General features: G+C 40.9%; 1 protein-coding gene across 1 annotated transcript in view; it reads left to right on the top strand.

Annotated features, from left to right (window-relative positions):
* Positions 1-23,832, top strand: part of ccdc69 (coiled-coil domain containing 69) — a 65,882-nt gene that overhangs the window by 33,045 nt on the left and 9,005 nt on the right. Inside the window, exons 3-8 of the mRNA XM_043703223.2 lie at positions 6,876-7,087; positions 9,418-9,517; positions 13,618-13,691; positions 14,307-14,408; positions 19,870-19,989; positions 20,108-20,205. Of these exons, the coding sequence (XP_043559158.1) occupies positions 6,876-7,087; positions 9,418-9,517; positions 13,618-13,691; positions 14,307-14,408; positions 19,870-19,989; positions 20,108-20,205 (706 nt within the window). The remainder of the gene's footprint in view (positions 1-6,875; positions 7,088-9,417; positions 9,518-13,617; positions 13,692-14,306; positions 14,409-19,869; positions 19,990-20,107; positions 20,206-23,832) is intronic.

The raw sequence follows: 23,832 nt of genomic DNA, 5'->3' as shown, positions 1-23,832 counted from the left end.
CTCAATGTACAGGCACCGGACTGCCTATTGACCAAGACTAGTGCTGCTAGTAGCTTTGGGGTAGGTAATTCTCTGTGAGATCTTAAATGTAGCTCTGCAGAGCGATGGAAATAGTGAGATGAGGAAACATCGGAAAAGGGTGTGGGGCAGCAAAGAAAACTAATCAGCTTTGACAGAATAACATCTGTCACCTCAGGAAAGTATTTGTTTGCCAACTCCAGTATATGTATTTAAAGTAATGTGGCGCTGTTTTCTTTGCAAAACTGTTTTTCTTTCATTTTTAAGCAGTATTGTATGACAGAATGTAAATTTTTACTTAATCTCTACGAATTAATTGTCTGTATTTCATCTTCAGGCTCAAGTCATGGTGTTATACAATAGTCAAGCTGTTGCATTTGCGCTATAATAAGGATAAACTCAGCACAGAAGCTGAAGCCTAAAATTAATAAGTAATGTACCCTTTTTCCAAACTTGCCAATCAATCATTTGGACACTGAAAGTAATTGATTGGAAGTGCGAGCTAGAATTGTACTGGTATACTGTGGATCCCACCACCAGGAGCAAATGCAGATCCTGATCCTGTGTGAACGACAAAGAGGATTCAATTTTTTTTACTGTGGCCCAGCCAGCTCAGAGTCAGTCCCCTCAACTGAGGGGATTCTTAATCTCCTGGTTATATTTTCTTTTTTTCACTAAGGGGATTCTAAATCCCCTGGTTAATCTCCTGGTTTTATTTTTTTTTAACCACCACCACTATTGCCTAACTGCAGTAGTGCTGAATACTTTCCCCAGCGCTCATGATGTGTGTATGCAGGTGTGAGACACAGTGAAAGACAACAGGTGTACAAGTCTTTATTCAGTTCCCACCACCAGGAAGAAACCAAACACTCGAGTGGCCAGTGACAAGCAGTGCCCTTCTCATCAAAGGGCAATGCTGCATGATCAAAAAAGTGAAGGGGAGGGCAGGGACAAAGAAGATTCCTTTGGCAGCCAATTAAGAGACTATTGCCAGGACAGCCATCCTACTCCGTGTAAACTGCCTTGCGAGACATGAGCGGCCCAGTCAGAGGGTCGGCAGAAGCACTGATCGGGGTGGTCACTCCTGATGCAGCAAGGATAGGGAGAAAACCCCTCCAGACTGAGGCACCTTTTGATAGATAACCAGAGAAAAGTTGTCAAAGGCAGGCAAGTCCCATCAGTTGAAGGACTGAGCCTCTTGTAACAGTATCAGAGTGTCCATTGCTGCTGCTGGGGCCCCTCCATGGGCCATGGAACCTCGGAAAAGTGAAGGGGCAGAGCAGAAAGCTGCCTCAAAGAGATTGTCGGGTTCAACAGGTAGGGGGAGGCCTGCTCTGACAGGGCAGTGAGATGGACAATTAATTACCTTTTAATTAACCTGGAACAAGCAGTGCCATTACACCTTTGGTAATACCTCACGATAGTGAAACCATATCAAAGCTCTGGATTCCCTCATGTCTCATTTTACCATCCTTTCCACCTCTGAGTCCACCTTCAAAGAACTGGTGAATTCCCAGTCCTGAAATCTTATTCCTTCAAACATTAATTAGTTGAGTTAAAGACTGTCACTGAAATATTATGAGCACATATTTCTAGGGAATTATACTTAAGATGAAATGGTCAAGAACATTACTAATTTGCTTGGCATATTGCAATTTACCCTCCTCTAGAGAAAGCTGGTCCATTAATTCTGTGCCAATATCAACAGGCCAAATTTGATTTGACTTATTGTAGTCACATGTACCTAAGTACAGTGAAAAGTTTGTTTTGTTTTGCGAGCAGTACAGGCAGATCATAGCATACAAGGACGTATAGATTATAGGGTACATAGAGCGAGGCATACAAGGTTACAGCTGCACAGGAGGTGCACCAAAGCAAGCTTATCATTTGATTTGAAATTAGTGAGGTCCATTCAGCAGTCTAATAACAACAGTGAAAAAGCTGTTCTTAAACCTGTTTTAATGCGTTTAAGCTTCTGTATCTTTTTTAGAAGAGGTTGGAAGAGAGTAATACCAGGGTGGGAGGGGTCTTTGATGATGTTGATAGCCTTTCCAAGGCAATAAGAAATGAGGATGGACTCCATGGACGGGAGGTTGGCTTGCTTGATGGTCTGGGCTGTGTTTGCAACTTTCTGTAGTTTCTTACAGTCCTGGGCAGAGCAGTTGCTGTACCAAGTCATTATGCACCCAGATAGTTTGCTTTCTGTGGTGCATCTGTAAAAGTTGGTGAGGGTCTTTATGGACATCCTGAATTATCTAAGCCTCCTGAGGAAAAAGAGGCATTGTTGTGCCTTCCTGACGCCATGAAATGAATCTGAGCTGCTCCCAATGTTCTGAGGCCAGTTAGATTTCCTGCACCATGCACTGCACTATTCCATGTTTAAGAAGGATACAAAGACTGTGCTGATAATACTTTGAATGAAGTAAGTACGGAGATTATATGAGGTGAAGTTGGTCTAGAGATTAATTTTGTATCAATCAACAATACTGTATTCACTACAACCACGATATCTGTACAGGAACTGAGACTTAATGGAAAAATTACTCTGATCACAATGGTGAACAAAGTCACAAATACCTTCAAACGAACATGGCAGGTGACCAGGCAATTTCCAAATTTTCACCTGACTTACTGCCTTAGTCATATGCCAAATCTTGCATATTCATTTAACCATTGTTTTAAAATGTCTACCAATCAATCAATTAAATAGATTGGTAGTCCTCTCTTCACAAAGCACTTGTGAACACTACAAAAATTACATATGCTGAAGATTGGCAACATCTACATTTGGACACTGACAAGTGTCCCTTCTGGGAAAGGGAGTAGCTTCCTCATTATATTGGAAGGAAATTGTGTTTCTAAAATGTAGCATTTGAAATGCGTGGCCATTGTTGCTTTCACCTGAGTTTAATGAGTGCTACTTAACACCATTGCACCAATAAACTGTAAAACCAAGCTTAGACATATGCTAATAGTAAATAAAAGTCAGCTTCTTATAGACCCTCTTTATTCTCACTGTTTGATTTTGATTTGTTCACACTGAGTGTATATATAGACAACACAGTTTTGCAATTTAAAAAACTAAGTTGTCTTAGTTAGCCACAAAGGATAGCTGCATTTTTAAATGTTAATTCTCACTATCCAGTAAGTGATTATTCCTTTAGTTATCAATTTGCTTCAGTTCATTACCATATACTTGAATTTGTCTCCTCCTGTACTCATTAAAATAGAATTGTTTGTGCTTTCATGACGCCAAGTTGCTTGCTTAGGTTTGACCTAAATAAGGATCAAATCATACAAATGCTTCTCCTTTTATGTAAAACAAGTTATTTCAAACAAATTCTGTAATTCGTTTTAAATGCATGACCAGACATCTATTGGATGGAATGATGAAATTTCAGGAAAAGATCAGGTCAGAAAATTGTTTTAATATATTAAAAAAACTGTTAAATTAAGCTCCTTTTTAGCATAAAGTTTTCAAGCAAAGTATCTAAGTTTTTAATGATTTTGGTCACATAACACAGAAATTTCCCTTACTTCGCCAATACTCTTACATCAGAGAATTTACTCATTCTGTGAGCAGTGTTTGCTGTTTTTGCTTTATGTGTTGCTTCAAGTCTCTATTTCATATTTGACTCCATTTATTTTGCCTTTCACAATTTGATCACGTTGGTATTCTAGTACTAAAGTATTTTTTCTCTATTTCCTCATTATTTTTCTGCCTCTTCCTCTTTAACTCCCTGAAGGCTTTCTGTTCTCACCCCTCTCACTTCAGCTCTATCGATTTCAGATTTAAATACACAAACATTTCTTTGCCTCTTTCAGTCTTGTTAGTGATTCAAATGGAAAGAGATAAAGTATAATGTATATAAAATAGATTTATTATTAAAGTTTGATGACTTGCATTTTTTTTGAAAAAACTAGAATTGAAACAGTGCCAAAAGGCTGAAAATGTGTACAAAGGTTGTGTATAGCCTTCTTTCTGGGCCAGCTGACGCATATTTACATTTAGATTCACTTTATCACAACAACTGAAGACTTGATTCTCTTTTTGTGCTTTGTTAATCCAAACACATTCAGCAGGCTTCAGGCCATGTTGATAGGCGCTGTTGGCAAAAATGGAAGACCGGTTTGTAGAATGCAATTCTTTGTGCAGCAGCTCAGTGAGAACTGATGTGAATGAGATAGAATAGTAGTTATGGCTTAGGAGGTTAAAAAAATGGAAATGCATGGAGAGCTGAACCTGCCCAGTGTGTTGTGTGCATTTTCTGCAGCAGAGTATCATCTCACTGTAGATTGTGAGCATGATTTTTTAATAAGTAGGAAACGTTTGGATTTTTAACCAATCCTTGATATATTTGCACATGGCTGATTGTAAAATATTAAAGCAAATATAATCAAAGTGCACATTCCAGTAAACATGCTTACAGCTTGTTCCTCAGTTACGAACAGATCCAGTTTAAAGTGAAATCAGCATTGCAATTTCTGGAGTTCTTTATTTTTGGTTTGAAAGGAGAGGGTAGAATAATATAGTTTAATACTGAACTGTGTTTAGCCATCACATTAAATGACATGAAAGCTACAGATGATTAACAAGTTCCTAGTAAAGGTGTATGTGTACAGCATGTAGAAATCTTTCTCTGTCTTTGCAATAATCTTCACCTGAAAAGATTCTGCTCCATTTAATCTTGCTAATTCAGTACAGCAGGATCATCATCCTAATGTGAATGTTCAAATTCCCTCATTTGCATTCAGGATTCGATGTGTAGTCTCAGCAAGAGCACTGGCAGTTTCATGCTGAATTGAAAATGTGGCCTAAGGGAAATGTATTTGAAAACCTTTTCTAAATGGGAAGGATTTCTGTGTTCCTCCTTAGTCATAGAGTCATAGAGATGTACAACAAACTGACCCTTTGGTCCAACTCGCCCATGCCAACCAGATATCCCAACCCAATCTAGTCCCACCTGGCAGCATGTGACCTATATCCCTCTAAACTCTACCTATTCATATACCCATCCAGATGCCTTTTAAATGTTGCAATTGTACTAGTCTCCACCACTTCCACTGGCAGCTCATTCCATCCACATACCACACTCAGTGTGAAAAAGTTGCACCTTTGGTCTCTTTTATATCTTTCCCCTCTCACCCTAAACCTATGTCCTCTAGTTCTGGATTCCCCCACCCCAGGAAAAGCCTTTGTCTATTTATCCTATCCATGCCCCTCATGATTTTATAAACCTCTATAAGGTCACCCCTCAGCCTCCAATGCTCCAGGGAAAACAGCCCTAGTCTATTCAACCTCTCCCTTTAGCTCAAATCCTCCAACCCTGGCAACATCTTTGTATGTCATCAGGAACTGAGACTCCATGGTAATTTTAAAGAAACAACGAGCTGCTCAGATGCTGCCTGACCTGCAGTGCTTTTCCAGCATCACTCTTTTCAACTCTGATTCTCCAGCATCTGCAGTCCTCACTTGCTCTTCAAAATCACCCTTTTCTAATCCCACTAAAAACATGATTTGACTAGCATTAACAATTTTTTTTATCATAGTAACAAATATAGTGATCTCAAAATCCAGAAAATCTCAAGCATTTAGCTCGGACTATAGTACCAGATAAGCTGACTTGATTTTTTTGGGTCCCACACAATATGATATGGCCTGCGTGTTACCTTTATAAGTTAGCTCACTTAATATATACCACAAAGACTTCATTCTTGTTGAGACAGATATCATGCAGTTTATTAACAACACCAACCAACTATTTACCTTACTATAATATTACAGACATGCACTTGATCTGGGTTCAGTGCTACTTATGTTCCATGTACACAAATGACTGATTGAACACACTGCATTGACTCCATTTCACTCAGAAATTGACTGACTGAAGGTGAGATGGATATTTTTTATGCCTGAACTGCACATGTTGCGGTATCAATAACCTTAAAGGTGCACTGTTCAATTGGTCTGGAATCTATGTCATAATACAAAATTCCCTTCTTTTTCTTTTAGAGAATGGGAACTTTTTTTTCCAATAACATGTACAAGGATGCTCATAGAACATCTGACATGACCAGATCTAGCCCTTTTACAGTTATCATGACTTGTGTAGCTTTACCCTGCAGTGTGCTATCTGTCATCCTAGCTGGATATGTATCATTTGTCAAAGATGTGTCGTTGCCTAGCATGATACCTTCAGTAATTGAGTCCTTGTTCTATCTGATGGATGGCTCATGATACACAGTTTGGATATGTCAACTATTAATTTGCAATATTACTCATTACAATGTCATATGATCTGGACCATACATACCAACATAGGATCTTTCCTTCAACCCACAAAAACTGGGTTCTGGTTCAGACCAATGTCTTGATCTTTATTAACAACACAGACTATTTACGGAGCTACCGTATCACAGACTTACATATCCACAGTCTGGGTTCTAGCCTTGGTGTCTTACTGTACAATACAAATCTATAACTGACTGAACACATCTAACACTGACTCCATTGCACTAAGAGTGCAACTGAAGGCAATGGAGTCAGTGTTATATGTATTCTTTTATATTTTTTTAAACCAGAATGTCACATTTCATGTTGTCATGTAACTGTGTTAAAGTTGCACTATCTGTCTGGTCTGGAATCTGTGTAACAACAAAACAGGGTTAAATATTTAACAATTGATTGTTATTCCTGCTGAATTTTCCACCTTGGCCCATTCAACAGAAAGATCAGCAGTCTTATTATTTTCATTTGAGAAGTGAACGAACTTTTGTGCTTTGCACTATTTTGCTATCCATTGAAATCTCTTCTCCGATGGGTTTTAACACTTTGCTTTTTCACTTCCTTTCTTCAGATTTACTGGGAAATATTTCTGAACAGCTACAGAAGTCAGAAGCAGCCCTTCACAGGAGACATGAGAAAGAGTTGCAAGAGATCAGAGAGGAGCACAAGACGGAACTTACACAACTTAAAGAAGATCTCTGTTCAATTCATAGTGCAGAGAAAAAACAGCTTCAGCAGATACTTGCTGAGGATGTTGAGAGACTGAAACAGGAACTGCAAAAGGTTTGAGTTATGAATAAAGGCAAACCTCTGGTGCAAATTTTCAGTTCATCCTACTGGTAGAATAGGGATAACTTAAAAATGGTTTGTACAGGGCATGGAAATGTATAGTCAATTGTTTCCAATTGTTTAATCTCTAAAGGTACATTATAACTATTCGCAGCCCTCTACTTTCAACCTTCTGTGAATTCACAATTTAATTGCTCCATCATTTTTCACTGTGCCTTTAGTTGCCCATGTCCGAAACTGGAATGCTCTCCCTGCAGCTCTCTATCTTGCTTTCCTCTTTTTAAGGTGCTTATTAAAACCTATAATTTAACCAAGTTTTTGGTCATCTGAATTAAAATTAGATAACAAGCAAGTGATTTGTTAGTAAAGAGATAGAGAAAGGATGTTTGGAGTTTGTTCCAGGGAATGGGTGTGAGAGCTGCAGAACTGAACTAAAATAACCTTCTTTTCTATTAGACTTTTCATTACCTCAAAATAACCTCCAAGGTAGAAGTTTTCCTGGATACGAGGGTAACAGTGCTCCACAATAATGCCAGGGGATCTTTTCATCCACCTGAGAAGGCTGACAGGCTGTCCGTTAACCAATGCAATAAATCAGATCTTCAGGACGGATCCAATTTGGATTTGGCAATGGTTGTTTAACTAAGGGAGGAACAAAGAAAGAAAGATCAGTCCCAGTTAGCTGGACGGTGGAAGGAAAGGTAATGATAAAATTGTCACGGTCTTACCAGACCACACCTCAGGAGAGGGGAGAGATTGAGAAGGAGAGTCATTCATGGTAACCTCAGCTGGTACAGAAATTGAACCCATGCAGTGGCATCACTCCGCTTCGCAAACCACCTGTCCAGCCAATTGAGCTAACCAACCCTCTAAAATGAAAGAAAAGCATTGGAAGAAAATGCTGCGGTTGACCATGCCAAAGGCTAAAATGAAATTGAGGAGCTGCACAGAAAAATAATTCCCCATGGTTGGGGTTACTCTAATACTTTCCATGAATCTGTGAGTTCTATAAGCAGTGGTGTGGACTTGCTCAATATAGTGGCAAATATGGGTCGAGGTGTGACAGATAATGTTTAATGTAGATAAATGTGAGGTGTTGCATTTTGATAGGGGAAGTCAAGGCAGGACTTATACACTTAATGGTAATGTCCTGGGTAGTGTTGCCAAGCAAAGAGACCTTGGAGTATAGCTTGATAGTTCTTTGAAAGTGAAGTCGCAGGTAGACAGGGTAGTGAAGACGGCGTTTGGTATACTTGCCTTTATTTGTCAGAGCATCGAGTATGGGAGTTGAAAGGTCATGTTGCAGCTGTACAGGACATTGGTTAGGGTACTTTTGGAATACTGCATTAAATTCTGGTTTTCTGACTATAGGAAGGATGTTGTTAAACTTGAAAGAGTTCAGAAAAGATTTACAAAGATGTTTCCTGGGTTGGAGGGGTTAAGCCACAGGGAGAGGCTGAATAGGCCCGGGGTGAGGCGCTATTTTCTCTGGATTGTCAGAGGCTGAGGGATGACCTTTATAGAGGCTTGTAAAATCATAAGGGGCGTGGTTAGGGTAAATAGTCAAGGACTTTTCTCCATGGGTGGGGAGTCCAAAACTAGAGGGCATAGGTTTAAGGTGAGAGGTGAAATATTTAAAAGGGACCTAAGGGACAACTTTTTCCATGCACAAGGTGATGCATGTATGGAATGAGCTGCCAGAGGAAGTGGTGGAGGTAGGTGCAACTACAACATTTAAAAGACATCTGGATGGGTACATGAATAGGAAGGGTTTAAATGAATATATGCCAAATGCTGGTAAATGGGACTAGATTCATTTAGGATATCTGGTCGGCATGAACAAGTTAGGCTGAAGGGCCTGTTTCTGTGCTGCACATCTCTATGGCTCTAAATGCTTTTGGTTCATTATTCATCATCTTCTTAATGGCAGTTAAGAATTAGCAACAAATGCTGGTGTAACCAGCAATGGTCACATGGCATGATCAAAACACAACAAAATCTCTCAAATGCAGGAACTTAAAACAGTGAATGCTGGAAATGCGCAGATCTATCAAACATAATTTGGGTATAAATCCTTCAATGAAACTTTGTTTCAGAACAACTTCACTAATGCGAAAAATTATTGGGGAAAGAAACATCACCACTTCAAGGATTTAAATGCTAGATGTAGACTCTTCCTGTGAACAAAGCTACAACCTGTTCCTTTTGAGCTTGGTCTGTTGACTGGTTATTTGAATAGTGCTTAAAACTTACTTGCATTGTGGCAAGCGGGCATTATTTATTTAAAAGTCAATGATTATCAAACTGTTTTGTATACTCTACAGAAAGAAGCTGCACAGTCAGAGTCCAGAATAGATGAACTGAAAGCCAGCCACTCTGAATATGTCAAAATCCTAAGAGAGGAATGTGAGGCTGCGATAGCAGGTTTGTACACTTTATCGGAGTTGCATTCATGCTTCTCTGAATGAGAGAAAGGTGAGGTTTATTCTGCATATGAATGATGAAAGTTGACTGCTATCTGTTTTTATAAAAATCACCTTTGAAATCCAATTACACTTTCGATTATAGGTTACTCAAACCTAAAAATCAAGAAAAAAATACCAAAGGTCATTGAAAAGAGAACAAAACGCATATTTCTTGTAGAATGAACCAAAAAGTGGCTTTACAAAATAGTACACTCGCTTTGAAAAGAGAAAAGCCTCTTGACATAATCCTGACTAATAAAAGCTGCTTTAGCAACAGTTTCCATAGCAATAGTAATCTGTTGGTCTACAAGATGAGTTTACCCTATATTTACCTGAAACAGGTCACATTTTGTTTTGGAAGGAAGCTTACTGCCATGGGCTAAATTTGCACATTCATACTTACTGCCTCTTCACTGCCTGGACCAATTCCACTTAACTTGCTGTTCTTTTCTAATCATCTTTCACACTTACCACAGACTTGCATTGTGTCATGTGAGTCCTCTTTTATGTCTGAGATACAAGGGTGTCCCTTCTTCCAGGCATTGCAACTCTCTTTTAAATACTATGGCTCTTTCAGAGTTAACACTGTGGGCAAATTTGTTTGCTTTATCAATCCCCATTTTGACCCTACCACCATTAATCTTCCCTTTACGTCTTTCCTTCGACGTTAATAGATAATAAATTATAGTCCCAAGATCTCTCTTTATAATGAAAGTGTTTCAAATCTACAAACCATGGATTGGTTTGGAGGTGCCAGTGTTGAACTGGGGTGGACAAAGTTAAAATCGCACAACATCAGGTTATAGTCCAACAGGGTTATTTGGAAGCACTAGCTGCTCCTTCATCAGGTGGTTGTCGCTCCGAAAGCGAGTGCTTCCAAATAAACCTGTTGGACTATAACCTGGTATTGTGTGATTTTTAACTTTAGAAACCATGGAGTTTTAGATGTCCTTTGAATAATGCCCGAAGCAGTAGTTAGTTCTATAGTAGCCAGCTCCTTTACTTTGCTGAAAGAAAGTTGTGTGAAAAGCTAAGCCAGCCTAATCTGCTGATTATTTTCCCCTTTTTCTAAAAGGTGATCAGTGATCAGGCACTGAGGCTGTCTGCCTTAAAGGAGCAAACAGCCAACATATTGTTCTGACTCTTTCCAACTCTTTTTGCACTCTTTCTAGCCCATCCCACACAAAAACACCAAGATCTCCCATAAGGAACTATTTTCCCCGTTTATATTGACAACAATAGGTTTCTTTAATGTGGTACAAGTTATTGTAAAACTGTAAACTGATCTCAGCCATTTCTTATAAAAAAATGTCTAAATCTTACTGAAATCGGTAGAAGTGCAATTAGAAAAGCAAAACAGAAGCAACATTTTGCAAGTACTGGTCATCTGATATAAAAACACAACGTTCTGGGAATATTCAGCGGATCAGGCAACATGTGTGGAGAGAAACAGTGGTAACGAGTCAGATCGAGGTGACCCTTCATCGGAACAGTTGAAACTGTTCTGCAGAAAGGTCATCTCAACCTGAAACGTTACCCCAATTTCTGTCCAAAGATGGAAGTGAAAATAGGGCAGTTCCATTACGTTAGTTTTACAACCGTTACAAGGTTAAAAATCTAACCTTAGCTTTTAGCTTAGCCAATTTTCTCACCATATCTTTCCAAATTCACCTCATAGATTTTGATTTTTCATATGATTGTCGCATGTACCAAGATACAATGACAAATATTGTTTTGCATGCTATCCAGACAAACCATACCTTACATAAGCACATCAGGTAATAGAACAGAACATAGAATATAATGTCACAACTGCAGAGAAGGTGCAGAGAAAGATCAACCCCAGTATATAAATCTGATAGCAGCGGAAAAGAAGCAGTTCTTGAATCTGTTGGTACATGCTTTCAAATGTTTGTATCGTCTGCCCAATGGAAGAAGGTGGAAGAGAGTATAACTGGGATGGGAGGGATCTTTGATTATATTGGCTGCTTTCCTGAGTGAGCAGGAAGTATGGATGGAGTCAAGCGACTCTTTTTGTAAACTGTCCTCAGCAGATTGTCTCCTCACGTCTTTTTATAAATCTCATTGGCTATCTACCCCAATCCAATGGAATCCCTTTTGTCTATCCAATTCTGTCCCATTTTACCTGTCACTGTTCCCAGAACAATTGGTCACTGGTGCGAAATCCTGGAATTGGCTGCCATCCCTGGCATGGGTGCCATCTTTAAATGGCTACTTTTCACACCACAAACAGTCAGTCCAGAACAACCCTCCACGGTTCTTGGTATTTGGCCAAGGTGTGACAGACAAGGGAAATGAGATGTCACGCTTTGCAGTCAGGGAGCTGAAGGGATTGTTCAGTTTGGTGCAGAGGTGGAATGTGCTCTTCCCCAGGACCAGCAGTGGATGACATGATGCCAGGCCATGCAAACCTGTTACAAGGTTCGTAATTGGATTAGACCTGTCTCAACCATCTGGAGAATGCATAGCAACCTAGTAAAAGGACTGTGACCTTCTCACTCCACCGGTATGAGTGTCATCATCGTCTCTGATATCTCACTTTCTATCTTTGCTATTGTACCTAACCCCAACTACCACTCTCAGTAATAATTTAAGATTTTCCCTCACTCACTCACTGATCCCAACCCTGCATGACTTCAGACAGTGCCCACCCATTCACTTGGGACACCCCCTCTCCAGCTGCACCAAAAATAACAACCGTGCAATGGAGTATCAATCAATCTCCTTTAAGACCTGCACCTCTCTCATTCCTGAACTGGTATCAGAGGCTGCCCATGGCTTACTGTGCAGGGACCGTTTGACCATAGGCTATCTCCCTTGACTTGACTGAGGACTACAACAGAACCATGACCAGCTTCCTGGCTTTGTGTCCGCACTAAATGGCAAGGCAATGTTGTAGTACTGTAAGTCTGATGTCATGTGCTGAGGGGACAAAGCGCAAGTCGATGCAGTGTAGGTTTGATGTGAGATCTGGGTTAGGTCTGGGTGAGCGCTGTGACAACAAGCGAACAGGCCGGAAAAGCAGCCTGGTCCATTTGATGTGCTGGGTGTATGTCCCTGACCGTATGGTATCCTTGTTGCATGACAATGTCAGTTAGTGCAGAAGGGTCCCGTAAGTGGATCAGAGATGGACCATGAGGGTTCTTAGAAGCTGGCACATATTAGATACTATATTCATGAATGTGGAGTGCATGTAGCTCATGCCCATGAAGTGTGCCCTGAAAGGGTGGTACAGAATGTTCAATGTGGAAATCCTTTGTGTTGCAATCTTCAGATACCGGCTGTGATTTCCAATGTCATGACTTCTCAACGTCTCAATTGTTCGCATTTGGAGGGCTAGCAAACTGAATATTCAATGAGGCAAGTTCAGGCATTAAGAAGACTTGTAACAAACTAAAATTCTATTTAATTGACAACATGCTGCTGTCTAGCAAGAAATTCCTCACCATTGAACAATTGTATGAAAGATGCAGTGGGTTGCTCCTGATGTGTAGATGGGCTTTGCTGGACTTCTCAAGTGATTCTTCTACAAATTCTTCTGCAGTCCACACCATTCAGACTCCTGTACGATTCTGCTACTGTGTTTTTTAAAGATATTATGACCATGAGATATAATACTACAGAAGAGATAACTATTACTTCCCTGAAGTGAGATTTGGGCATTGTATCGTGCTCAGTATTAATCTGCAAGTTCTGAATCTGAATATATGGCAACTCAATGAGACCAAGTTCTCTACCCTCTTTTGGAGGATGGGGATTAAATTGTACTCAACACTGCCTTGCTAGGACTAGAACACAATTTTAAACTTCCTGAAGCCAAAGGGAAATTAGATGATATTCCCGAGCATGGGAAGGATTGAACCATAAGAAGAATTATAACTCGCTGTATTTCCATATATAAATTTTGATTAAGAAATTGATTGAAAAAATGTTTATATGATTCAGTAATTTAACAGACTGAATTTTTGTTCGAATTTTAATCCATTGTTTGCAAATTACCTGCCCTACGTTCTGAGGGACTATCCTTCTTTTTACTAGGGCTCATAAAGCTACATAAACAGGAGCAGAAATCATTGACTGAGTCCTTTACGAAAACTATCACGTGCCTTCAGGTTAGTTTGTTTGCTTGTTTCTTTATTTTCTCTCCCCATTTTTCTGCCCTGTCCCCCTTTCCTGGAGAAGCTAATGTTGGGGCCCTCATCTGCCTTGTTCAAGTTTCTGTTATTTATGTGTAAATTCAGAAAGCGAGTGATGGAAGATAATGTGTTTGTGCAGGGATCAGTATTGACAGCCATACTGTGTTCACTTCCTGTGAATGAATACATGCACACTATTAAAGCAATTGCAGCAAGTGATCAGCCAGGAAAACCCTGGACAATATTTCCTCCTCAATGTAACAGCATTGAGCCAGTGGCCTCCCAGTGACCAGACGAAATCAGCTAACTCTGAACAAAAGAGATCAAAACAGGAACCAGTTTATATGATTCATCTTATTACCGCACAATTATCGACCTATTGGAGCAGTGGGCTTAATGTGCTTCCTAATGGGAGAGTAAAAGCCAACAGTCAGATAAGAAAATACTTCTGATTTACTTTAAAATCTGAAAAAAAACCCAAAATATTCAATTTGTTTTAGTTTGAACACCTCAAACATTTTAATACTAATTATTTAGTCTCAGTAATGCAATGATTGTAATCCAGTTCACTATTCTGATTTTCCACTGAAGGAAAGAATTGAAGAGCTTACTGCCCAAGTCAACACATTTCAAAAGAAGACAAAGAAGATTGAGGATGCAATATTAAGAAGAGATCTCAGTAAAGACAATCAGGTATTTAAAATTTTAACCATGTGAATTAAACAAATCTGACCAGACCTAGCACTTCACCATGGTGGTTGGTTAGCTCAATTGACTAGATGGTTTGCAATGGAGTGTGTCGCCAGTACCATGGGTTCAATTCCTGCGCTGGCTGGGATTACCATAGTCATAGAGTCATAGAGATGTACAGCATGGAAACAGATCCTTCAGTCCAACCCGTACATGCCGACCAGATATCCCAACCCAATCTAGTCCCACCTGCCAGCACCCAGCCCATATCCCTCCAAACCCTCCCTATTCATATACCCATCCAAATGCCTCTTAAAAGTTGCAATTGTACCAGCCTCCACCACATCCTCTGGCAGCTCATTCCATACACATACCACCCTCTGCGTGAAAATGTTGCCCCTTAGGTCTCTTTTATATCTTTCCCCTTTCACCCTAAACCTATGCCCCCTAGTTCTGGGCTACCCGACCCCAGGGAAAAGACTTTGTCTATTTATCCTAACTATGCCCTTCATAATTTTGTAAAACTCTATAAGGTCACCCCTCAGCCTCCGGATCTCCACGGAAAGCAGCCCCAGCCTGTTCGGCCTCTCCCTGTAGCTCAGATCCTCCAACCCTGGCAACATCCTTGTGAATCTTTTCTGAACCCTTTCAAGTTTCACAATATCTTTCCGATAGAAAGGAGATCAGAATTGCACGCAATATTCCAACAGTGGTCTAACCAATGTCCTGTACAGCCGCAACAAGACCTCCCAACTCCTGTACTCAATACTCTGACCAATAAAGGAAAGCATACCAAATGTCTTCTTCACTATCCTATCTACCTGTGACTCCACTTTCAAGGAGCTATGAATCTGCACTCCAAGGTCTCTTTGTTCAGCAACACTCCCTAGGACCTTACCATTAAGTTTATAAGTCCTGCTAAGATTTGCTTTCCCAAAACGCAGCACCTCGCATTTATCTGAATTACACTCCATCTGCCACTTCAAGCCCATTGGCCCATCTGGTCCAGATCCTGTTGTAATCTGAGGTAACCCTCTTCGCTGCCACTACCCCTCCAATTTTGGTGTCATCTGCAAACTTACTAACTGTACCTCTTATGCTCCTATCCAAATCATTTATGTAAATGACAAAAAGTAGAGGGCCCAACACCGATCCTTGTGACATTCCACTGGTCACAGGCCTCCAGTCTGAAAAACAACCCTCCACCACCACCCTCTGTCTTCTACTTTTGAGCCAGTTCTGTATCCAAATGGCTAGTTCTCCCTGTATTTCATAAGATCTAACCTTGCTAATCAGTCTCCCATGGGGAACCTTGTCGAACGCCTTACTGAAGTCCATATAGATCACATCTACTGCTCTGCCCTCATCAATCTTCTTTGTTACTTCTTCAAAAAACTCAATCAAGTTTTTAAGACATGATTTCCCACGCACAAAGCCATGTTGACTATCCCTAATCAGTCCTTGCCTTTCCAAATACATGTACATCCTGTCTCTCGGGATTCCCTCCAACAACTTGCCCACCACCGAGGTCAGGCTCACCGGTCTATAGTTCCCTGATTTGTCTTAAACAGTGACACCACGTTTGCCAGCCTCCAGTCTTCCGGCACCTCACCTGTGACCATTGATGATACAAATATCTCAGCAAGAGGCTCAGCAATCACTTCTCTAGCTTCCCACAGAATTCTTGGGTACACCAGATCAGGTCCTGGAGATTTATCCACCTTTACCCCTTTCAAGGGATCCAGCACTTCCTCCTCTGTAATCTGGACATTTTGCAAGATGTCACCATCTATTTCCCTACAGTCTATATCTTCCATATCCTTTTCCACAGTAAATATTGATGTAAAATATTAATTTAGTATCTCCCCCATTTTCTGTGGCTCCACACAAAGGCCGCCTTGCTGATCTTTGAGGGGCCCTATTCTCTCCCTAGTTACCCTTTTGTCCTTAATATATTTGTAAAAACCCTTTGGATTCTCCTTAATTCTCTTTGCCAAAGCTATCTCATGTCCCTGTTTTGCCCTCCTGATTTCCATCTTAAGTATACTTCTACTTTCTTTATACTCTTTTAAGGATCTATCCTGTCTATACCTGACATATGCTTCCTTGTTTTTCTTAACCAAACCCTCAATTTCTTTAGTCATCCAGCATTCCCTATACCTATCAGCCTTCCCTTTCACCCTGACAGGAATATACGTTCTCTGGATTCTTGTTATCTCATTTCTGAAGGCTTCCCATTTTCCAGCTGTCCCTTTACCTGCGAACATCTGCCTCCAATCAGCTTTTGAAAGTTCTTGCCTAATACTGTCAAAATTGGCCTTCCTCCAATTTAGAACTTCAACTGTTAGATCTGGTCTATCCTTTTCCATCACTATTTTAAAACTAATAGAATTATGGTCGCTGGCCCCAAAGTGCTCCCCCACTGACACTTCAGTCACCTGCCCTGCCTTATTTCCCAAGAGTAGGTCAAGTTTTGCACCTTCTCTAGTAGGTACATCCACATACTGAATCAGAAAATTGTCTTGTACACACTTAAGAAATTCTTCTCCATCTAAACCTTTAACACTATGGCAGTCCCAGTCAATGTTTGGAAAGTTAAAATCCCCTACAATAACGACTCTATTATTCTTACAGATAGCTGAGATCTCCTTACAAGTTTGTTTCTCAATTTCCCTCTGACTACTGGGGGGTCTATAATACAATCCCAATAAGGTGATCATCCCTTTCTTATTTCTCAGTTCCACCCAAATAACTTCCTTGGATGTATTTCTGGGAATATCCTCCCTTAGCACAGCTGTAATGCTATCCCTTATCAAAAATGCCACTCCCCCTCCTCTCTTGCCTCCCTTTCTATCCTTCCTGTAGCATTTGTATCTTGGAACATTAAGCTGCCAGTCATGCCCATTCCTGAGCCATGTTTCCATAATTGCTATGATAACCCAGTCCTATGTTCCTAACCATGCCCTGAGTTTATCTATCTTCCCTGTTCGGCCCCTTCCATTGATATAAAATGTTGCACTTTCCTTTGCATTAGAGAGTGTGAAGACCTGGTAATGATTTAATGTGACAGTCACTACACCTCAGGGTTTGAGAAGTTAAGACAATGTTGTCTTTAACTTTACTATTCCTCCTGGGATCAACAAGTTTATTGTGCTGCACTTCACAGTTATGGTGTTCTGAAGAAAAGTTTTTGCATTCCGTTTCTCTCTCCACAGTCCTATTGAGTGTCTCCAGCATTCTCTGTGTTCATTTTAGATTACAGTATTTTGCATTTACATTGCAATATAATGTTTGGTAGTATTATAATTTGAGTATTGCTGAAAAATGTCAGATGGTGTCGAAATTTTTAACCTGGTGTTCATCAGGACAGACAAATTATTAATACAAAGGGAAACCAGCATTCAAATTGTATGCTAATTGTGGCAGATGAAATCTGTTTCATGAAACTGTTGACATGGAGAATGCACTGGGGAATTTAAAATGAAAATGAGTTTGAATTCAGATTTTCAGCATCTGTAGTTGTTTGTTTTTATTTTAATTCAAACGGGAACTGGTTTCCCAAGAAGAGAGTGAATATAACTAATCTTCTTCTAAGGTAGTCTGTCAAGATCAAGGATGACTTGCTTCCACTCAGTTTTGATAGGTTCTTACATGGCTATTAAGTTCAATGCATGGTCTACATTTTCTGATGCATAAAGGGCAGGTGGTGCTTGAAGAGTTGGATCGATAGGTTGATTGAAAGTTTCTACATTCACTTCAATGCCTGGGCTTCGACTCAGAACATTCCCGCTGAAATCTCCTGACTGTGTTCAGTGCATTCCTGAATTAGCCTCCTTCATTTTGATTGGTCACAAGCCATGTTCTCCCTTGAGTTGGTGGGTATGTTTGACCTCCTGAGGCCATCCCCTAAAGCATTCCCTCTATTTTTCTTGGAACATAGTTCTATATAGACCAGTTGCTTTGGAAGGTTGGTGTCACGTATATGAATGGTGTGCCCCACCCATTGGTGTTACTTTGAGTGATTAGTGCCTTGATGCTGGCCATTTTGGCTGGGAAATAGATTGTCCAAGTTTCCATAGAACATAGGAATTGAGACACCACGTTGAAGTTGTATAGGACGTTAGTGAGGCCTCTTCTGGATTACTGTGTGTAGTTTTGGTCACTCTGTTATAGGAAGGATATTATTAAATTGGAGAGGGTTCAGAAAAGATTTACCAGGATGTTGCTGGGAATGGATGGTTTGAGTTCTAAGAATACATTGGGAAGACTGTGACTCTTCACTGGAACATGGGAGGTTGAGGAGTGAGCTTACTGAGTTTTATAAAGCCATGAGGGGCTTAGGTAAGGTGAATCACATGGGTCTTTGTCCTCGGTTGGGAGAGTTCATAAACTAGGAGCATACATTTAAGGTGAGAGGAGAAGGGTTTAAAAAGGACATGAGGGGCAACTTTTTTAAACAGAGTGGTTCTTATGTGGAATGAACTGCCAGAGGAAATGATTGTAACTGTATCTGCATCTATGTTTAAAAGACATTTGGATACATTCACAAATAGGAAAGGGAGGGATATGGGCCAAGTGCAGGCAAGTGACTCTAGTTTAGTTTGGGAACATGGTCAAAGTGGGCTAGTTGATCCGAAATGTCTGTTTCCATGTTGGATGATTCAACAGGAGGAGTGGGGAGATCATTGCTGCCTGGTAAACCATGACCTCAGTCTTGGATTTGAAAACAAATCAAAGTTGATTGATTTTCCCTCAGATACAGTACATCGGTGATTTTTAGACATGGCATGTTCTAAATGTAGCTTGCTTGAGAGAAACAGGTGACTGTAGTCCAGAAATCTGTCCAGCACCAGAGGTTTGTGTTACTCATGTCTGGGTTTGTTGTGGACGATTTGATAGAATTTGATAGCTGTGATTATTTCATTATCATTACCATTGTGTCATGAGACTATCCGAGCAATAGAAGCTGAGCCAGATAGATTTGTTCTGTTGCAAGATAGCAATTCCTTTATCACTCTACTCCTATCACTGCTGCAAATCCATAAGTATGTTTGTGATTCCCATGAACTCTGAGGAGTGTCCTGCTCAAAGAAAGCACAGCTTTGTAAATAAGTTTATAAAAGTCTCAATGAGTTACCTCATTGTCACATACAGACTGAAATCATCACAGGTTCAATGCTATAACCACAGGAAAACATAGACATTGATATGAGCAGTTAAAGTCATTTTAGATTTTACATTCTATGTATTTATTAATGGGATGTGAGCGTCATTGGCTGGGCCAGCGTCTGTTGCCCATCCCTCATCACACTTGAGATGGCGGTGAGCTGCCTTCAAAAACTAGATATAATCCACTTTGCAATTTTCTCCAAATAGATTAAAATAGTAAAACTGGTCTATTTATTCACTTTTCATCTCAAAATAACCACTTAACTCTTTAAAACTCTGTTCTTTTAAACTGCAGGACTCACACCCACCGAACTTATTCTGGGAGCAGGAACTGGAGAGTTTACGTTTTGTGGTGGAAATGAAGAATGAAAGAATCCATCAGTTGGATAAGGAAGTGTTACAGATGAAAAATCTGGTACATTCAGTAGTTTGACAGTGTAGACAATGAAAATTTGTGGTGAGAAATTTTATTTTCTTGTTATTTGATTTGTGACTAACAATAAGATTTTTATTGCCCTTGACTGTTCATTTAGATTGAAATAAATAACATACTTGAGGAGAAAGTTAAAATCCTTCAACAAGAAAACGAGGACTTGAAAGTTCGTCTGTCAAACCAACAGGAGTTTGCAAGGTATTTCATTAAATTCAAATGTGTAAGTGTACCTGTTGCAGATGGCATGTGAATTCTCAGATAATACCTGGGAATGGCTATCTTGATAGGTTGACCTTTCTCAGGATATTGATAAATTTGCGATGGTAAAGAATATGTTTGAATTCACGTTTAATTTTGCTTGGAGATAAGGAAACAGCTGCAACACTGGTATCTATCTATACAGTAAATGGCAGGATCCTTAGGAGCATTGATATACAGAGGGATCTTGGGGTGCAAGTCCATGACTCTCTGAAAGTGGCAACACAAGTGGATAAAGTGGGAAAGAAGGCATATGGCATATTTGTTTTCACTGGTCACGGCACAGAGTATAAATGTTGGCAAGTCAGATGTATAAATCTTAAATAAAGTACATTTGGAATATTATGCACTGTTCTGGTCACCATACTATAGGAAGGATGTAGAGGCAATGGAGAGGGTGCAAATAAGGTTTACCAGGATGTTGCCAGGATTGGAGTCTATTAGTTGTAAGGAGAGGTTGGACAAACTTGGATAGTTTTTTGCTAAGGTATTGGAGGCTGAGAGACGACCTGATAGAAGTATAGAACATAGAACACAGAACAATACAGCATAGAATAGGCCCTTCAGCCCACGATGTTGTGCCGAACATTTGTTCTAGCTTAAGCACCCATACATGTACCTATCCAATTGCCGCTTAAAGGTCATCAATGATTCTGACTCTGCCACTCCCACAGGCAGCGCATTCCATGCCCTCACCACTCTTTGGGTAAAGAACCTACCCCTGACATCCCTCCTATACCTTCCACCCTTCACCTTAAATTTATGTCCCCTTGTAACACTCTGTTGTGGGAAAAAGTCTCTGACTGTCTACTCTACCTATTCCCCTGGTCATCTTATAAACCTCTATCAAGTCAACCCTCATCCTTCACCGTTCCAATGAGAAATGGCCTAGCAATCCTCGTACGACCTATTCTCCGTTCCAGGCAACATCCTGGTAAATCTCCTCTGCACCCTCTCCAAAGCTTCCACATCTTTCCTAAAATGAGGCGACCAGAATTGCACACAGTACTCCAAATGTGGCCTTACCAAGGTCCTGTACAGCTGCAACATCACCTCACGACTCTTGAGTTCAATCCCTCTACTAATGAACGCTAATACACCATAGGCCTTCTTACAAGCTCTATCCACCTGAGTGGCAACTTTCAAAGAGCTATGAACATAGACCCCAAGATCCCTCTGCTCCTCCACCTTACTAAGAACCCTACCATTAACCCTGTGTTCCGCATTCTTATTTGTCCTTCCAAAATGGACAACCTCACACTTGACATTCCTCAGCCCAGCTCTGCATCATATCTAAGTCCCTTTGCAGCCGACAACAGCCCTCCTCATTATCCACAACTCCACCAATCTTCGTATCGTCTGAAAATTTACTGACCCACCCTTCAACTCCCTCTTCCAAGTCATTAATAAACATTATAAACAGCAGACGACCCAGAACTGATCCCTGCGGAACTCCACTTGTAACTGGGCTCCAGGCTGAATATTTACCATCTACTACCACTCTCTGACTTCGACCTGTTAGCCAGTTCTCCATCCAACTGGCCAAGTTTCCCACTATCCCATGCCTCCTGACTTTCCGCATAAGCCTACCATGCCTTACTAAAGTCCATATACACTACATCTACTGCTCTATCCTCATCCACATGCTTGGTCACCTCCTCAAAGAATTCAATAAGACTTGTAAGGCAAGACCTACCCCTCACAAATCCGTGCTGGCTGTCCCTAATCAAGCAGTGTCTTTCCAGATACTCATAAATCCTATCCCTCAGTACCCTTTCCATTACTTTGCCTGCTACTGAAGTAAGCCTAACTGGCCTGTAATTTCCGGGGTTATCCCTATTCCCTTTTTTGAACAGGGGCACAACATTCGCCACTCTCCAGTTCCCTGGTACCACCCCCGTTGACAGTGAAGACGAAAAGATCATTGCCAACGGCTCTGCAATTTCCTCTCTTGCTTCCCACATAATCTTAGGATATATCCCATCAGGCCCAGGGGACTTGTCTATCCTCAAGTTTTTCAAAATGCCCAACACATCTTCCTTCCTAACAAATATCTCGCCTAGCTTACCAGTCTGTTTCATACTCTCCTCTTCAACAATACGGTCCCTCTCATTTGTAAATACTGAAGAAAAGTACTCATTCAAGACCTCTCCTATCTATTCCAACTCAATACACAGTCTCCCACTACTGTCCTTGATCGGACCTACCCTCGTTCTCGTCATTCTCATGTTTCTCACATACTCATAAAAGGCCTTGGGGTTATCCTTGATCCTACCCGCCAAAGATTTTTCATGCCCTCTCTTAGCTCTCCTAATCCCTTTCTTCAGCTCTCTCCTGGCTATCCTATATCCCTCCAACTTTCTGTCTGAACCTTGTTTCCTCAACCTTATGTAAGCCTCCTTCTTCCTCTTTACAAGACACTCAACCTCCCTCGTCAACCAAGGTTCCCTCACACGACCATCTTTTTCCTGCCTGACAGGTACATACATATCAAGGACACGTCGTATCTGTTCCTTGAAAAAGTTCCACATTTCAACTGCCTGACAGGTACATACATATCAAGGACACGTCATATCTGTTCTTTGAAAAAGTTCCACATTTCAACGACATCCTTCCCTGACAGCCTATGCTCCCAACTTATGCTCCTCAGATCTTGTCTTGCAGCATCGTATTTACCCTTCCCCCAATTGTAAAACCTACCCTGTTGCACGCACCTATCTCTCTCCATAATCAAGATGAAAGTCACAGAATTGTGGTCACCATCACCAAAATGCTCACCCACTAACAAGCCCATCACTTGTCCCAGTTCGCTCCCAAGTATCAAATCCAATATGGCCTCCCCTCTGGTTGGACAATCTACATACTGAGTTAGAAAAACTTCCTGGACACACTGTACAAACACTGCCCCGTCCAATCTACTTGATCTAAAGAGCTTCCAATCAATATTTGGGAAGTTGAAATCGCCCATTACTACTACCCTGTCGCTTCTGCACCTTTCCAAAATCTGTTTCCCAATCTGTTTCTCCACATCTCTGCTGCTATTGGGGGGCCTATAGTAAACACCCAACAAGGTGACTGTTCCTTTCCTATTTCTGACTTCAGCCCATACTACCTCCAAAGGCAGATCCCCCTCGAACTGCCTTTCCGCAGCCGTTATACCATTTCTAATTAGCAACGCCAACCCCCTCCTTTTTTACCACCCTCCCTAATCTTACTGAAACATCTGTAACCAGGAACCTCCAACAACCATTGTGGGCGGCACAGTGGTTAGCACTGCTGCCTCACAGCGCCAGAGACCCGGGTTCAATTCCTGACTCAGGCGACTGACTGTGTGGAGTTTGCACATTCTCCCCGTGTCTGTGTGGGTTTCCTCCGGGTGCTCCGGTTTCCTCCCACAGTCCAAAAATGTGCAGGTCAGGTGAATCGGCCATGCTAAATTGCCCATAGTGTTAGGTTAAAGGTGTAAATGTAGGGGTATGGGTGTGTTGCGCTTCGGCGGGTAGGTGTGGACTTGTTGGGCCGAAGGGCCTGTTTCCACACTGTAAGTAATCTAAACCATTCCTGTCC

The sequence above is a fragment of the Chiloscyllium plagiosum genome, unplaced genomic scaffold (assembly GCF_037043375.1).
Source record: "Chiloscyllium plagiosum isolate Xiang-an unplaced genomic scaffold, Cpla_swu_hap1 HiC_scaffold_16, whole genome shotgun sequence".
Classification (NCBI taxonomy): domain Eukaryota; kingdom Metazoa; phylum Chordata; class Chondrichthyes; order Orectolobiformes; family Hemiscylliidae; genus Chiloscyllium; species Chiloscyllium plagiosum.
Note: the sequence above shows the minus strand (reverse complement) of the source record. Positions and strands in the feature narration are given on the sequence as shown.